Below are 19,099 nucleotides of genomic sequence, written 5' to 3'. Positions count from 1 at the left end.
TTGACTTTTAATCAAGGTTTTACTTTCTGATAATAGATGCAAGATCTTAATACAATTCACACACCACCTTAACTCAGCAGAAAATGCCTATACTAATTTATAACATTTGAGTATTCTCATTTTGCAGGATGAACAATCCCTTTGTCCAGCAGCAGCCCTCAATTTGCTTTGCTAAGGTCTGAGAACAATATTGAGCTATTTTGCTGGCTTCTTTGCTCCCGTTTCCCTCCCACAGTGTTTATGAAGAATGCCACTCAAGATTATGAGATGTTTCACATTCTTCAAGTCAAAATTTGACACTGCTAATCCTAGCAGCCAGGCCTTTTGGCAACTAGTTCCTAGTGCAGTGCTCTCAGATGATCCACCCGAAATATGCTGTAAAATACTGCTTAATGTGATAGGGAGGGGGCTGCCTGTGAAAGAAAATCTCATTAAAATGTTTAGTTTAACAACCTGGTGACACATACTTCTCGAAGTAAACCTACACGTTAAAGTTGAGTTGTGCATATATGCCTCACTGTTCAGTTCTTCATAGTGAAATGGATTCATAAAAACATATGGAAGTGAAACTTGGAGTAAGATGAAACAAATATATTCATACCTTTGTGTAGGCAGTCCACTCTTCTGAAAGAAAGCAAGATATTTTTGTTACTTGGTCAGAAAGCAAATAATCTGATGTGGAAAAAGCTACTGATTCTTAAGAAAAATGTACTAGAAAAGCTTAGTAGCTAATTATTTCCCTGTTGTGGAAAAAAAAGCAGGACTCACTTGATATTCAGAATGTTTTCAATATTTGATAGGGGGAAAAATAGCTTTGGTATGTGGCACAAAACTAACCAGTTAGTAAAGAGTGCTATATCAATTTGACACTATCCATGTTTGGTGAAACATGTAGGTGCTTTCTGCGAGGCTGGAGTCAAGCATGTGTTTTAATCTAATTGCTTGTGGAAGTAATGCAGGTTCTTTTGAGAGTAGATCTGGTAGAAAAGATGGCCTATGCATTCCCTCTCCTGTTCTCCGAACTATAGGCCATAGCTGAACAGTAGAAAGGTGGAGGGTTAGTTCCTCCCTTGCTTCTTTTCCATTACTGACTCTAGCACTCGCTGCACCAGTGTTTATTTCTTCAGAAAAGATTATACAGTTGGCTGCTTGATTTTGGAGCTGAATATACCAATGGAAGGTGGCAATGAATGACAGATCTGGGTAAGTGGAAGTAATGAAAAGGAATGGCATCTTTCTTAAACCTTAAGATTTGTTTTAGTAGTAGCAATCCTTAAGTTCAGCTGTTTTGAGTGACTTCATTCTTGGTTGTTGTGGGGCTACTAATGCTATATAGTAAAAAAAAAATACAGAATTGCATTGGCTTAGGAATAATGCTGCTGATGGACCCAGGAAGGAAAACAACTCCCTAAAACCCAAGTAGACCCTGGTTAAATTATCTATTCTTGTTCTTTCATAGCCCCACAAACAGTTATAATGATCATCAGAGTGAATGGACAGAGGTCCATTCACGGGAGTTGGGCAAGGCCAACTTGGTCACTGATAGCTGTAACTGTGCTCTCTTTCTGTTGTTATAGCAATAAAACATGGGCTGGTTTGCAATTTAGATTAAGAATTAGGCCATAATGAATCAACACTGAGTACATAATCTTGCAAAAGAAGGCTGTGTCATCCCATCATCCCATGGTGCTTACCTGGATATCCTGTGACACACAGCTGAAGTGGGGGAATCTCCTGGGCAGTGTAGCAGAGTTGGCTCGCCAAGGATTTTGGAGCATCTCCTTGAGAGTGCCATTGCTGAGAGGATCATCTTGGCTTGGTAACTTGAATTTTGGGCTGGCAGACTCTGGGTCTGCTAAAGTTGTCTCTGTCTTTGCTATGGAAGACAGTAATTTCACGTAGACACAAGATGGCAACGACAGCGAGGAAGACTTAGTGCACAGGAGTGGAGTTTTACAAATATGGTGGAGAGAGCCTGTGTATTCTGTTTGATTCCCCAGCTTAGCTGTGTCAGAGGAGTCCTGACATGTCAGTGCCTGCAAAGCAGAGGCCATCCTTAAACGCCTTAAGGTTGGAGAAGTGGAAATTCTGGCCAGAGCATGCTGGTCAAACTGGAAAGCTGTATGATGGCTCCCAGTGCACTCCTCTGTTGGAAGCTTCAGAAGTGAAGATCAATATAGCCTCGCCTTTGAATGCAGTCACCTGTTTTTGTAGTGGTGTCCATATAAACTGATAATGGCTGTGTTTCACAGGGACTGAAGGTGTCTTCTGGACTGCTGCTTTGAGACAAAGCAGCATTTCCTTTATGAAGCTCACTTTCCTTGTTTAGAAGTTCCACGTTAATGCAGGTTTCTTTCACCAGTTCTAGAGAGTGATCAGAACTTGGTTGTTGCATCTTTCTTGATGAGCATGAGCATTTGTATCTGTGTCCGCAAAGAAAACATTATCAGAAAGGGTTCTTAGAATCTTGTTGTATGAATTTTTATATAGGAAAATATGTCAGTTGAAAAAGTCTAAACAAAATAACATAGATATGTGCTCTGTAGTACAGAAACCTGCAGTTTGAATCTCGATTAAATGTGATTTCAACAGCTTTAGTTTTGAGTATTGATATTTTATATTTAGTATAGGACTTTAGTATTCAGCTAATCATGAGTGTGCAAGTGGTGTCAGCATCAGTCAGCAGAACTAATTACATGGTAAAGACCAGCTGTGTATTTGGGAACTGTGTTCATCTAGTGCTGCAGCCATCTGATTTCCTGTTGCTACTCCCCCATGAATAAACAAAACAGTAACTCTGCTGTTCATGGAATAAAACTGAAGTGACTGGCTCTGTGGAATCTATTGGTTGCTAAATAGTTTACATACAAACAGTAATTGCTCATTGAAAGCTTATTCAAATACAGTTTAACATTGATGTAAGGTGAGTCTAATTGTTCTTTTCATCAGGAAAAGTATTTTCTTGTAAATACATGTAATCAATTAATGAAGAAAACGGTTTATCAAAGTACCTTATCTCTTGGTTGATGTTTAAAAAATGTTCTATGACTCACAAAGCTCTATTTTAAGATGTTTTGATGACTAGTCTCTGTAAAACTGGGCTAGCATTTCAATTTGTAACCGGTGACTATTAAGCCTCTTCAAATTCTATAATTTGTCTGCTTTTTTTGCTAAGAGGAATCTTAAAGCTGTTCATGATTTCTGGCTCTTTTGGGCATTTTTATTTATTAAAATGAGTTTATTCACATGTATGTTAGCTTTTTGCTTGAGCTATAGATAGAGTTTTGAGTGCTTGTGTAGTCCCATAAGACTGATTTTTTTAAGTGATAAGAAACAAAAGCTTTCATCAGGTTATCTGGTTCAAAATGCTGCTTTTTACAAACTCTTTAGTGGGTAGAAGACAGTCTTTCAAATGATTGCATGAAGCAGTACTATATCTTTATGATGGAATTGTCTTCATTCATAGCTGCAGTGAATAGCCAGAAATATGTTAGCATCTAGACATTCTTCTTGTTTTAAAAAAAAGGTTGTTTCACCTTACGCTCATTAAAAAGGACATAAAAATCACGTTCTCTGTATATCATCAGTAACAATAATAAAAAAACAGCTACTATTTTTCAATTCTGAGCGAGATATGATTGCATACCATTGCTGTGAGATTTGTTATTATTGCTTTGTGATTCTTAAAGATTTGTTTTGTAAAGTGCCATCACATCTAGGTTATATAACAAAGGAAAATGACTGATCATTGTTTGGGCAGGCAGTTACTTTGCTTTTTTTATTAAATAGCCACTTCTTCCCCGTGGAGGATTTGTAACTAGATGCAGAATTTCCAGATGCTCATGTGAATAGAATTCTGTTGTAGAAATAGAAAAGATTAAAGAGGTATTTAAAATAAAAGAAAAAAAAAGAAGTCCTAAAAGATAGGAGTAAAAATGTAATAAAAATATTTTTTAAGGAGAAGCTCCAGGAATGGTTCTTAAATATTTTTGCAGCAAAATATTTGTAAAGAAAATACAGTGTAAAAAATTCCAAGAATATTCCACACTCATTCAGAAAAATTATAGTGTATGTGATTAAACTTACCAAGCTAGCTAGGTGAAGATTTACCAGCTCCCAGAATGTAGTCTCCTTTTCACGTACAATTAAATTTTCAACAAGTGTTTGATTAATTGCACATTAAGCTTAGTGGCAGAGACAGTGTTTTCTCTCTTGAAGCCTCCTTCCCAAATGCTGGTATAGGGAACTAGTTTTTCTTGTAGATTTGTTTCTAGGGGAGTTGTTTATCAGGTCAGATGGAAGTGGCTTCAGGATCAATGCCCATTTACAAATGGTAACACGATCCATACATTTTATTAAACTTAATTTCAATTATAATTCTCTTTATACTTTTCACGTGACTAAGTTTGGCAAGAGAGATCTCAGTAAAGTCTATAATAAAATGCAAAGATAGATGAAATGCCTCCACCCTCCCAGTAACCCTTTTTTTTTTTGTCTTGTCTTGATTCATTCAACTGGTCCAAACTATGCAATTTTCATCTTTTGTGGAAGAGTAGTAGTGATAGATCCCTTGGATACATTTTATACGATCAGATTTTAGTACTAGCAAGTGTGTTGGCTGAGTAATTCTGAACACAGACAGATCTTAGCACTGGAATACTTCATCATAGCACCCATAATTCTGATGTCCCCTGTTCCTGCCAGTCATTACATTTATGTGTATCACATAAGCAGGTATATCTGCTGCCTAATTGAAATTTTCAGAATGTAATTAAAATCTACTGCTATGCTTTTAGTTCCATGTATTCACATTATGTGAAAGTATCTAAGCAGATCTTTGCAAGGACCAGTCCCTGACTGGTACATGATTGGCTGGACCAGATTCTAGTTCTGCTCTTGGAAACCTCATCCTAAATCTAATCCCAATTTCTGAGCACTCAACCATTCAAATATTGCTTCTCTTTTGCCCACATGCAGTCCAGTGGATGACAGATGTGGTAGGGTGGGAAAAAGGGCTATTGATAGGGTGGAGCAGTCAATTTGTAATCTGGGAAATTGCATTTGTTTCAGAAAGATGGGTCTAAACTGTGGAATGCTCCTGGAAGGGTATATAGTGAAAAGTAAGTATCATCAGATATTGATTTTTCTTTCTTTCTTTCTTTCTTTTTTCCAACTTCATATTTAGTTTTGTCACCTCTCAACATCTTCACTGGTAAAAGACATTAACCACTTGCTCTCCAATTGTTTGCACAGTATCAAAGAGGTTTCCTGCACATTTGGTTTTTTGCTACTGTCAGAGACAGGACAGTGATAATCAGAGGAGTATTTTTTTGAATTAATTTGGAAACACTGTGCTGGCTGATGAATTCTTAACTGAGTTCTGTTAAAGGTTTGGCTTGTTCTCTGGGATTTTTTGGTTTCAGAGGACATCATCACTGGCCTCACTTAAGCGAAACTTTGATTTTGTGATGTTGACCTGTTGAAGGGACAGGTTTTAATTTCTGCTTTTGGGTCTCTTGAATTGCTGAGCTTCCCAGGCACTTGTTGATGAGTGGAAACCTGAAAATTAGCATTGGTTAGGGAAAAGATGATAGTCAGAGGTCTATTTTCTGAAGAGGAAGTTGGGTTTAAGAAGAGGACTGCTTTTTGGTTTTTTTTGCCTGGTGTATTCTGGCTGATGAACTGTATAACGAGAGATGATATGTGGTATGTCTTGGGACTGTGAGCCCAGGCATTCACAATACTGAGTTATTAGAGCCTGGTGGCTGGGAGCTGCCCTTCCCATTTGCCTGTGGCCTGCTTTAGAACATCTTAATTTCACTGGAACATTAGGCTGTAGCTGAAGAAATGGGAACCCAAGTTCTAGAAACAGCATTGGACTTTGCAAAATTAATGATCAGAAAAGAAAAAAACTAGTTCTTGGTTTGGTCTCTATTTCCTCCTATGTAGGAATTTGGTTCAATTGGGTTTCACGTTAGTGTTCTAGTACAATAAACCACACCCAAACCTTGGTAGGTGCCATGCAGGATCCTTTTTCAAAGAGACAGTTGGATAAATACTAGTAAGGAAAGAAATTAGAGGGCTAGTTGAACTTAGAGCTGGTGTAGAAGTAGCCACACTGACTGAAAGTAACTGGGCAAAAATAACTCATTCCTGCTCTTCAACTTGAAACAGCTGAGGTCCTGCTTTCTATACGCTTAGCCCTGAATTGCTCTTAACAGGCTCAGAGCACAGATGCTATTGACATCAGCTTCAGCTGTAAGTGCTCAGCTCTCTTGGTAATCAGACTTCAGGTCTCAAGTCAAGGACCCAGACAATAAGGAATATGCACTTTCTGACCCCTTATGAAAACTCAGTTTAAATGGCTTAGAGAGCACACACACAAAAAAACCCAATGAAACAAAGAAACGAAGAAACAAACAAACAAAAAACAACAACAACAACAACAAAAAAAACAACCCAAAAACAACAACACACCCAACCATGCAATAGATGAAAGACAGAATCCACTTCTGTAGGGAAACATTAACACGAGAATTCCCTTTCTCTCCCTATGAGTACCAGCTTCTGTGTATGAATCTCGGCTTTTGAACAGATAAAGAGCAGTAATCCAAAGACAGCAATCTCCTGTATGCCACAGTACTGATTCATTAGGACATCCTGTACCCTGAGGAAGGGTCCCATCCAACGTACAGCGTCCATGTGTGAAGAAGACCTGTCCTAATGTTAGAACTGCATGAAACGGAGCAAGGATCTGTGCAGGTGGTGCAACCATGATTCTGTCATCTCACCTGGAGCTGCCTTCCATTCCTTCTCCAAAGAGGTCTAAAAGGAAACCAAATAGAGTGTTAATGTGTTAATGCTATAGTACTTCCTCATTCCTTGTCACTTATTTTTGAAACCCAAGTACTGCTCTTCTAAGTGCCTAAAGCCTCCTTCTCCCATACTTGATACAAGAAAAACAAAGGGAACTTCCTTTTCTCGGTAAGAGAGGAAAGTCTTGACTTGTCCCAGGACTACAGGTACAGAGCAAATAAATTTAACTGCACTTCTCAGTAGCTGAATAGAATCCTTTTGAAATTTAGCTTGGGACCCTGTTGGCCATTTTTCCAAGGCTTTACTTTTAGTCAGATTGTAACTGATTTCTGTGGAATGAGAATTAATTCAACAAAACAACAACAAACAAAAAACAAAAACTGCAACCCCCCTACAAAAGAAACCCCAAAGTTTTTGCCAGCAAAATTTCAATTGGCTAAACCAAAGCTAAACTTATAAATGAAGGATTTCCCATTTTATTATTATGACACAGACATCATCATTTTCCCTCAAAAAGATAGGAAACTTTGCCGGAGATATTTTAAAACTTTCAGTTAATGGCAGATGCCCACTGCATGAAATCTGCCAAATGGTTGAAATCTGATAAAGCAAATGGAATTTAATCATGACAGCAAATATAGGGTGAATATATCATGCATTGCCATTTCTGCCTTTATAACACAAGTACTTTTTAAAAATCAGTGGACAGTAATACTTCTACAGAAGTTAACAAGAGATGCAACATGTGTTTCCATGTGTACATAATGATTTCTGTATAAAGCATAAATGCTTAATATTTAGTTATGTTTAAATTCTTCTGGAGCAAGAGAAAGTATGATCCACAGGAAAGAAGTCCTAAAAAAGAAAAAAAAAAAAAAATAAAAATCAAAAGCACTATTCATAGAAATGTTCTGTGACATACCATGAAAAGCAGAGACATTTCTCTTCTTAGAATTAGCTTCCATGGAACTTAAATAGTCATTTCTCTGCATTTCCAAAAGTGAATGGGAAAAAAGCCTCTTTCCATTTAGTAATCAGTGACACTGACAATTTAACTAATAGCCAAAGGTATAAATGTCAGAAGGAGAGCAGAACAGTTAATTTCTCAAACATTTCTTCTTTTCTGTTGGAAACAAGTTTATTTGGTTTGCAGTTACCTGTAGGTACTTGTTCTAGGCTAAGGTTATGTAAAATAATAATGAAGGAACAGCTGTGTTTGGTGCTGAAGTAAGAATTGAAATGATTTGACTGATTTGACAAAACTTCACTCTACCTAAATTTGATATGGGCCTAGTCAAGTATTGTTTTGGATATGTAATACTTTCTACCTTAAAGATAGGTCACTTCCAAAGTTGAAACATTTCCATTTGAAGTTTCTTCCAAAGAACATATTTAAAAGAAAACGTTTGTTGAATACTGTTACAGTTGGAATACTCTGATATTAGCTGTGCAGAGTTAACTCACCCTCTTCACAACTTTTTGAATCTGTAGGACATATCAGTTCACTTTTCGAATATACAGATAATGGATCATTCTTTGTACTAGTAGCATTTGAAACATTAAAAGGTGATGTTCATGTGTTAGCAAACAAATGCACGTGAAATGTGAGTTTATAACAGAAGTATAAGGTACAGAGCCAGCAGTGAGCCTTGAACACGTGTAAGATTGGGTGTTCAAATAATAATAGTCACTTTCAGCAAATTATTGGAATTGACCTGTGTAGGCTTGGCTGAAATTTGTTCTTTTTATTTGTTTGATTCAGCCATATATAGTGTTACCTACATACAATGTGCCTGTCTATCTATAAAACTGGAAACATTGCTTTGAGAATTTGACATGAGTTTAATTTGTACTTTTTTTCAACACTTTTTTTTTTTTTTTTAAATGGTGGAAGTGTGAATCACTGTTACTGATGATCTTCTTGGTAATTATAGAAAATTAATCTCCACTGTAAATTCACAAGAGAATTCATCAGTGAATAGCAATGACTACACCAGAAAAATGGCCTATTTCATTTAGTTTTAGTTTAAGGAGACAAGATAAAGTAAGAAAATAGAGTTGGTGTTTCTTATAGCGAAAATAGAGGTAAATGTAGAATAGCTGTGGTATTTTGTCTTTCTGCCACATAACAATATTCTTATCATGCTTATCATAGCCACCTAAAAGCATCTGGGAATTTACTACAGTGCAACTGACTTTAGAGTTCATTTTGGTGTTGACAGTCAGTAGACAGCTATTAGAATATTAGTTCTCCAGTGACTGAAACATGAGTAAAAGAAGGCAACTTTTTTACATTCATCATTGACATGAAGCAAAGCACTTTTTTGACTAACCCACTAGAAAAGCCTTGTTCATTGACAGCATGAACACTGTACTGTGTGACTAATTTAAAAATCTGTGATCGGAACCTGTGTGTCCTGTAGAACAAATCCAGAGATGCTAGTGGCTATCTAAGAACATCACAAAACCAGGCAGTAATTTCCCTAGAGTTGGAAATGCTTCCTTGGTTTTCCTCACTGCTGTGCCTTTGAGATGTTAGAAATAGTTAACGATTTTCCACTACAGTGAAAAAATCTACAGATTCATTGTCTCAATGGGATATTTGCATACATCTCTGAATTTTAGATTGTGTGATAGCGCACTATGATGATGTAGTCACCACTACAAAATACCATGAATAGCAGTTGCCATGGACTTAGTGTCACTTATTTTAGTAAGCAATGTATCTAAGTGATTCATGCATCCCTCTCAGGGATAAAGCTTGGAATTTTAGCTTAGGACACAATTGCACCCACCCTCTCACACATATCTTAATCTAACAGAGAGATTAATATAGCCACAATTTAAAGATTAATACAGTTGCAATTATTCTTTCTTCCCTTACAGAAAAAAAACCCAAAATATTTTGGAGTATAATTTTCTAAAAGTTAAAAGAACAGTGTAAGGCATTGAGTTTGCTTTTGTTCTGGATTTTCTTTTCTGGAAAAGTTATGACGTTCTGGACGTCATGCTTTGTTTCTGAGGGAAGAATGATTCTGGATCTGTGGAGCTGCCAGGGTGGAGGCTCCATAGTCCAGCTTAATGTGAATTTATGAGGCATTAGTTTCTTATGTTGTGTCTTCAGATCACTACATCTTTCAACTTTCAGTTCTACCACATTTATTTCATACTTTGCTCCTTCATCAAGCTAGCTTTTAACACATAATATCAACTGATAAACATTTTGGCCAAATGAAATTAATTTTCGTGCTTAGGACTGAAATTTGTAATTTTGAGAAATACCTTTAAGAGCCTTAAATTTTCAAAGGCCAGAAGCAATCATTAAAACATGGGATTTTTGAGTACTATTTTCACATAATATTTCTTCATTGCTTCATAGTCTATCTTCTTAAACAGTTCTTCCAATCTACCTCTTTATTTCTATATTAGGAGGACCCTTTCAACATGGAGAACAGATAGAAATACCCGAGAAGTGGGTCATTTCTGAAGAAATCTCTCTCCAAAAAGCTGTGATACATGAAAAACTTTATTGCATAATTTTCCTCCCAAAGAAAACTTTTCCTATGCAGAAACGAAGAAGTGCTTCAAATGAAAACAATGGCAAGCAAACAGCCTTTAGTAACTTGATCTGTATCATATTTATATCTTCTTTAATAGGAAATTTTTTGAAGTTGTCCCTTAGCTTTCTTTAAACATTTCCTAAGCAAATCTTGATATTATCTTTCTAAAATGGACTCAATAGTTACCTAACAGTGCTGGAAAGCTGTTTGAAATGACGTTTCAGTTCTAGCTCATTTCATGAATAAATTTTCCTCTCATGCTGCCATCTGCAGCATGACAGCTCCATTTTATTCTCTGTAAAGGAGAAATGAATCTATTTAAACTGCTAAAACAATCATTAGTAATAGTGGAAAGAAATAATACGTGATATTTATTGAATGTCTACCTGCTAGCATAGGTACATATCACAATAACCTGTTTAGACAGGCCACTGCATTTAAACCATAACATTTATTTAAAACTGGTGGAAAAGATATTGTGCTTGAAAGCTGAGTGGAATCTTTGAAACCCCTTGATCAGATTGCCTGTAGTAGACCCCAACCACCAGAGGCCCTAATCTCTCCATTAATTACATATCATCCCTAAATCCCTCAAAATAGAAAAAAAATGTTTTCTAAGTCATGTAGCTGCTTAGTTTGTGGACAATACTTTTATTTTATTGACCTGGCATTCATACAGAGTTTACACTTTTATTATATATTTTCTCTTTGATGTATTTCTCAAAAAAAAAAAAACAAACAAAAAAAAAACAGCACTGTGCTTTGAGCTAACTTCTTGGTCACTCACTAATTCAGTTTGCACTGCCAGGAATCAGAAATTTGTCATCCTGTGGCATAAACTGAGGCTTTTTTTCTGAGGTGCAGAATTAACACCTCTTTTTTGAATGATCACTCTGTCCTGAATGGACAGTGGTATTAAATCTTGACCGAGAAAACTAATGGTAGAGATCGATAGAGATCGATCATTCAGTGAGGAAGAAGTCCAAACCACCAGAATATCAAAATAGTCAAAAATGAAAAAAAAACTTAACTCCCATACCCAACTTCCATTACAGTAAGCAGCCTAATGGTCAGGCCCCATCACTGGAGGATTTATTCCAGACTACTTTTTGGGGTGTGTGTTCTATGTCTTACAGGCTGTTTTCTCAACATCTCAGAATGTTCTGCTTTTAATCAATTTCATAAAACATCCCATAAAGTTGTATCATTTCTCATTGATCAGTTGTTCAGATGTGAAAGATCTGCTACTCAAACCTTTGGCTTAGCTCCTACTGTTTACTCATCTTTCTGGCTGAAGATACATTGCAGTAGAGCACTGAAGCTTCAGCCTTGAGAGGTGCGTCACCACTGCTTAACAGCCACTCATGCAAGGCTTTGCTTCTTGCAGTAGTCCCAACAGCTCATGCCTGCAGTGCAGAATTAACACCTCTGCTGTAGCTCAGCACCAGAAGTTGGGTGGAGATAATTTTTCTATCAGTTTCAGAATCTTTTAAAACCAGAAATCTGAGATGGGTTTTCATTTTAGACATATCATTGTGGCAGTAAGGATGAGGAGAGGGATGGAATCATGGGCTGGGGGCGACCTCAGGAACTTTTTAATACAACCGCTGCTCAAATTCGATCAGGTTACTCAGGGTTTCATCCTGGTTTCAGAGTGGAGATTCTGGATAAACTGTACCAGTGCTTGAATGACTATACCATATCTATATCACTGTTGTATCTGGGCTGGTGAAATCACAGGCTTTTTCCCCCATTCCCATACATTTTTTCAGGTTTTTCAAAGACACTAATAGGACACTAAGTTCTATTTATCTATTTATTTATTTATTTAGTTATTTCACAACTTAAAGAACAGGAAATGAACATATAGGAAAAGGAAGGCAATTTGTCTTGGGCCTTAAATTCTGAAATTTTAGAAAGAAGTAGTGTTCTATGTTGTAAATCATCTGCGTGTCAGGAAAACCAGTGCCTTGCTTTTACCTTGGCTCTCAGGTGTGTTCATCCTTGAGGAATTCAGGTAAGGGCAAAACAAAACACAGAATTAATATGTCATTCATCAATACAAAACGTAACACAAACCAGCATCTACATCTAGCTGTAAATGTTCCTGTTCATTGCAGAGGAGTTGGACAAGATGATCTTTGAAGATCTCTTCCAACTCAAACTATTCTATGATTCTAAGAGAGTTATCAGCATTCATCAGTTCCTTTCCTTTCCTTTCCTTTCCTTTCCTTTCCTTTCCTTTCCTTTCCTTTCCTTTCCTTTCCTTTCCTTTCCTTTCCTTTCCTTTCCTTTCCTTTCCTTTCCTTTCCTTTCCTTTCCTTTCCTTTCCTTTCCTTTCCTTTCCTTTCCTTTCCTTTCCTTTCCTTTCCTTTCCTTTCCTTTCCTTTCCTTTCCTTTCCTTTCCTTTCCTTTCCTTTCCTTTCCTTTCCTTTCCTTTCCTTTCCTTTCCTTTCCTTTCCTTTCCTTTCCTTCCTTCCTTCCCTTCCCTTCCCTTCCCTTCCCTTCCCTTCCCTTCCCTTCCCTTCCCTTCCCTTCCCTTCCCTTCCCTTCCCTTCCCTTCCTTCCCTTCCCTTCCCTTCCCTTCCCTTCCCTTCCCTTCCCCTTCCCTCCCCTCCCTCCCCTCCCCTCCCCTCCCCCCTCCCCTCCCCTCCCCTCCCCTCCCCTCCCCTCCCCTCTCCTTCTCCTCTTATTCCTCACTTTTAGAGACCCTAGCACACTTGGGCTAAACACTTTACCATCTGATACCCCACTGGAATTTTCTTTGAAAAGGCAATTGGCTTTGAAATATTTAGAGATATTGGTTCAGCTGGATGGAGTAAAAAGTACCCACATATTTACAACTGCAAAGACACATTATTTTTAAGCATTACAAAGTCTATCAATTAAATATTATAATTGGTATGGTAATTGTCCTCCTTAGACAGCCAGGCATTGTGTTTTTCAAAGAAAATCAGGTTTTAATTGTCTAAAATATTTACATTTGGACGGCATGTCACTAGAAAAAAAAAGTTATTATTTTGAAACAAGTGTTGTGTACTTGCATTGTATAAACCAAACTCCCTGAACTCTAAGAAAATTACAAACTGGATGAGACATAGTTTAAAAAATATATATTTATGGGAATCCACGGTAACAAATGATGGAATTCACAATTCAATTATATATTTCTTTAAAGGCAGCTTGGTTCCAGTGAAGTGAAATAAAATGATAGGATTGGACTAATGTCTTGTCAAACACCAATGACTTTTGCATGGTTGCTCTGTAATTATTGTCTGAATAGCAGAGCTTGGAAGCAGTAGGATTAGCCATTTGAAATGTTATCCTCAAAAGTTGAAAAAGTAGAAAAGTTGATGTTAGCTCAACAGTACATTTCCACAGTTAACCACTAAATGTCAGGAAATACCAGAGATTGGTCTGGTTGTGTAAGTGTGCTGCTGCTGCCTCTTTGTGTGCATTATCTCATTGGCTGATTGCATGGGTGCCTGAAGTCCCTCAGACAGAATCTATCAGATATAATGGCCCCCTAAGGATATAAACCTATGCATGCATTCAGAATTTATCATAGGTTTGTGAGGTACCAGTAGTAAATTTGTGGATGCAAAGTGGCTGCAGGAAAGTATTCTAGTGATGACTAAGAGGAAACAAAATCCTGTAGATTAGAAATCAAAGCTCTATCACCTCAAGCACCACAAAGACCTCTGTAAGGGTATCTCTAGATTAATCTGAACTGTAACATGAGATTAATGTTAAGGGATATAAAAAGCTCTCTGGAGATTGCAAATTAATGGTTTGCATTCCTTGAAAATTGAAGTCAGATGTTAACATGACATTCAGAAGTGAGGTCTTGCCTCAGAGACCAGCTAGCTGAGGCATTGGAGGTGGCCTCCAGCTGAGACCACGCATGAGATCTGCATGTAATGTTCACACGTGACACTGGTCTGTGTCTCTCCTCTTGCAATAATCATCACCACCTCCTTCTATGTCAGTTTGTATTTATTTTGGCAGGCTGCAGAATCTGAATCTCTCACCTGCATTTCCCTGAAAATCTTTTCTACTTTCACCTGACTAGGATGAGAAATTCATGTGTGGTTGTGAAACCTGGAACACAGAAAGACGTCCCCTACTGCATTGTAGTGAAAGTCACATACTTACAGCTCTCCTTAGCTTTGTTTCTCAGAGCTAATCTGCAGTGAAGCATGTGTGGGGAGGGACAGGTTGAAAGCACATGCAACAGCACCTGAGACATTTTGCAAGGCAACTGTGAGAAGGTAGGGGACTGGAAACCTGGCAGATAGTAATAATGATTAGTCTGGGAAGCAGGACAGAACAGGAACTGGGAGGAAAAGTAGCTGTGGTCATCATCCTTGCTCTGAAGCACACGACTACAGAAAAATCCATAAATTTCCCTTCTTTTCTGTATTTCTTTATTTTCAGACTGTTGTTGACAGAGCGTTCAATGTATATAGCAGCAATCCTACAGGGTGGTGTAAAGAAATATGATATATCACCTTTCTCTTTTTCTAACGTGGTCGTTCTGTTCAGATGGCAAAAAACTGCACAGCTTAATTTGCATGCTGTGACTTCTCACCAGACACCTTGTCAGACATAACGCATTGTTTATCATCGTTCTCTGTATATGGTACCACAGCCAGAATTATCATTCATGTAATTGACCACAGTGTAAGATAACATGAATGAACAGCTGGGCAAGACTTCCCAAGGCAGAATAAAAGTACTTAGTGCAGTTCGGATGGAAGCTTTCTGGCACAGTTTTTTCCTGGCTTCCAGCTACTTACAGTACAAAATTATTGGTTAATACACGTTCTACCTGACTGTGAGGGATTCTGGGTGCTCAGAATAAAATGCTGGATGTGCAGAAGAGGTGATGTATCATGCACACAGGTGTCTGATTCAATGGGAAAGTCATGACACCCATTTGGAGGAATTTCAGGAATTACTGGACAAGCAGGTCAGTTTCCGCCACTTTTCTTCTTTCACAATTTTACATTGATGTTTTCCTAGAAGGTTGGTTTTGACCACAGTTACTTGGACTGCCAGCTGAATTCCCACCCTCCTGTCAGGCAGATTTTACATGAAATCCTCATGTCTGCATTTTAGAGAAGCCCAGTCATGTTTAGTAAGACTCTTGCTAGAAATAATACCGAATATCTAGTTAATACAAGCAGTATGAAAATAGTGTCAAAATCTGGAGGCCTTCCTGGACTGGTTGCTGCAAATGAGAAGTGTGCTTCATCATGGGTGGAGTCAATGCACATGATCCTCCATTGCCCTAAAGCATCACCACCATATTTGATGGTAAGAAGTCTTCAGCATCTTTGTGCTTGCTCGTGGGCAGACTGCGAGAATGTTCTTTCCTCTTCTTAACAATAACAGATCTACCTAACCATAGAAGATCTATCTAGCAATCTAGCAGTTTCCCTTCTAGGCATAGAACTGAGGACATACGAGCTTTTGCATCAGTTGATGCTTTTACCAGTAAGTCAGGAACCATGAGACTGAAGGGCAAATAAATGATCAGGGAGGAAAGGGGAATAAGCCACTTCAGGAAAGGTACTGAGCAAAGTATGTGCTAGACCCACAGGGACTGTTTCTTGTTTTATCTCCATAAGCCAGAGGGAAATGCTCATTCAAACACGTTAAAATTCATTAGAGCTTGAGAGAGGAAATCAAGGCCTGGATAGACAGATACTTGAATGGGGCAACTGCTTACTAGGTGTTACAGAAATTGGACAGGAAGTGGCAATTTGGCCAGAATAAAATAATAATGACTCTCTTTTTCTGCCTTTCTGTGTCGTACACTCCTGTGGCTGCATGCTTGTTCCTCAGAGATATCAAACCATTGGCCACAGCAGTTAGAAATGTGGTTTAAACAGCTGTCATTTTGAATCCTGCTTGCAGCTTGGCTTGCCTTTATCCTTTGTCACAGATGGGGGTTCTCCTTCCATCAGTGATTTACTTGCACGTTTCCTCTGCTTGAAGCACTGCTTGTCCTTCAAGGACAAGAACTAAGCAAGTTCTTCCTTGGTGTTGTGTAAGACAGAAAACAAATCAGCTTCCCCAACAGCAACTAAATTTATTGACAAATATTTGTTGATGTTTGCTTATTGTCAAATACTGGCAGCTGAGCAGCCATTGTCCAAGATACTGTGGATAAATCTACACAGCACAATGGGTTTCTGTGCGAACATATATTTTTCCTTGTGTTTTCTTTATCATGGGTAACTTAAAACAATACAGAGCTATTTCAGCCACAAATGCTGGGCAAGTAATTAAGAATTTTAACAATGAAATCCTTCAAACTCATAAGAAAATGCATCTGAAACACATTCTCATAATGAAATGAATAACTTTTAACCTTCTGGTTTTACAGACTGAATTAGTAGAAAATACTAGTCTGCTAAAAGTCACCAATGGCTGCCATAAAACAAGCCTGGCCACCAAAAACATAAATCATATGCTAGGGCTTGCACTTGGGTTTTTTCAGGAGCAGTAGCAGGAGGACTTAAGAGAACTCTTTCAAGGCAGTCGAGAGTTTTCTGGGACCAGACACCAAAAGTTAGATTTGTTTTGAGTACTGATGGGCATTTTACCTGGGAGCGTAGGTAAGTCTTTTCACTGGACTGTGGAAGAAAGGAACATTTTCAGTTTTAAGCTGCCATTTTTGTCACTAAGTTTTGTGTACACTCATGTCTTACCAGTGGAAAGTACAGCAGCCAGATGAGCACTGGTAACTTGACAATGCTGCAAGAGAAGAGACTGTTTTTAATTACATCTCTTGTGCTCTTCAATGTAAGGATTTCTTTCTGCTATTTGGCCTTGCAGTACTCTAAAAGTGTACTTTTTGAAGGATCCAGAACAAGACTGTGAGATATTTTTGCAGATATCTACACAGAATAAGGTACACTAATTAGAGAGTCTCATAGATTTGTTATATTATGTACTTAGAAGTCCTACAATTGAGCAAGAGTTGGCTAATGACAGGTGGAAGCTGTTAAAGACAACGAAGTCTGAGAAACTCTCCTGTTACTGTTCTCTTTATGGCTTATGGCCAAGACAGTCCTCTGATTTAGCCTACTTTGAATACTTTTGAGGCTAAAAAAGGAATGTGTTTGTCTTGCTTATTCTTGTGATTAAAAAATGGGAGGTAAAGGGTAGAGAGGAATAAGAAAAGGAAATGAGAGTAAGCGAGAACCATAACAAAACGCTGATGAGTGCAACCTTCTAGCATCTCCTTGACCAGCAGAAGGGAGACAGGATTATTTGTCTCTGTCCCAAAACTTTAGGTACTAGTGAGAAAACGGAGATGGGTGGAAAGAAAGGGGAGTTTGGGGCTTTGGAGGTTGTTCTACTATTGTGGAATGTCATAGGAGACCAATATAGGTACTGTAAGAGATCACTCAAGACTGTGGTCCTATTGTTTGAAAATTTCTCTCTTAGTACAGCTGTTAGCAGGAGAATCTGGGGTGCAAATAATATCTTTTGCCTCTTATGATTTTCTCATTTGTATTTCTGTCTTAAAGGTCTTCTTTTTCTTAAAGCTTTTCTGTTCAGCAATCACAGGCAGTGTGACTTGAATTTCTCACTTTGATATGAAGCAACTTCTTGACTTGGGCAACTCTAGCTGCGCCAGAATATCTTCCTTGCTACTCCAAATTTAGACCTTGCTAATAAATTACCCATGACTGCTTAAAGCACAGCTTTTCCTAGTTAGAAATAATAATATTAGATAATAGTTTATTATAATGAGGAGTCAATATGAGAGTGAGAATATATTCTAGTTACTGACATCAAAACTCGAGTGGTAATTCATACTACACATACTTAGTTATTATAGTCCTATTTTAATTTTCTATTGCTTGAGAAACACTTTCATTAGCCCTTCAAATAATGCCTTGAGGACAGACTCTGTAGTAACTGAAGTTCATGAACCCTCAGCAGGCAGTGCTGTGCCTCTATCAAATACATTAAACAAGCTCATTTTTATGACTTGTGCTAAACAATGGTCATAAATGACTGAAAAGAGTCTTTACCATCCAAACAAATTAAGTAACTAGTTCATCCATTTATCATACCAAATGAAGCTATAGAATTTCTGTTTTGTTTGTTTGTTTGTTATCTTATTTATGTAATGCCAGGACTCAGGGTGTTACAGGCATGTGGAGGTTACATCCATTTGAAGTGGTGACAGAATTTTTGAATCACTTACCACTAATTAATACTGCCACTCAAAGATTCTTTCTGATTTACTGGATACTTTTATAATAACCACATTATCTACCATACTAGCAAAATCTATGGCCATGGCCATTTAGAAAATACTCAAGTGGTCTGTAGCTGGTACCTGACATGGTTATAAGCAGTAAAGCTGATACTGGACTTCTAATGACTTTGGTAAGTTTGGAGATAAAAATGATTTGTGTTTGTGTTCTCCGAAGTTTTGAGGTCATGACTGAGTTTTAATACTGTGCTTTCTAACCCCTTCCAGACTGTGGATCTTCGAACTTTTGGATGGTAAATGTACATGTAGATATGGAATGTCGCATATAAATTGCAAAAGATACATGAATGTGCAATTTATAAAACTCCTATTCTGTAGGCATTGTAGAAATAGTCCACAGGACTGTGGATTTGCAAATGACAAGTTGAAAACAACTGATTTAAAGTATGAAGGAGAGTGTTCAGTGAGTCATCGTGGCAGG

At 37.8% G+C, this 19,099-nt stretch overlaps 1 protein-coding gene and 1 long non-coding RNA gene across 2 annotated transcripts in view; one reads left to right on the top strand and one right to left on the bottom strand.

The window, feature by feature from the left end:
- PLEKHG7 (pleckstrin homology and RhoGEF domain containing G7) overlaps nt 1-2,395 on the bottom strand; it is a 31,414-nt gene extending 29,019 nt beyond the window's left edge. Inside the window, 3 exon segments of the mRNA XM_085222858.1 lie at nt 602-624; nt 1,695-2,173; nt 2,176-2,395. Coding sequence (XP_085078984.1) covers nt 602-624; nt 1,695-2,173; nt 2,176-2,395 — 722 coding nt within the window.
- Nucleotides 1-19,099, top strand: part of LOC146545273 (uncharacterized) — a 78,544-nt gene that overhangs the window by 12,570 nt on the left and 46,875 nt on the right. The window lies entirely within an intron of this gene.

This window comes from Meleagris gallopavo, chromosome 1, assembly GCF_905368555.1.
Source record: "Meleagris gallopavo chromosome 1, MGAL_WU_HG_1.1, whole genome shotgun sequence".
Lineage (NCBI taxonomy): Eukaryota > Metazoa > Chordata > Aves > Galliformes > Phasianidae > Meleagris > Meleagris gallopavo.
This window is presented reverse-complemented; position numbering and strand designations above follow the sequence as displayed.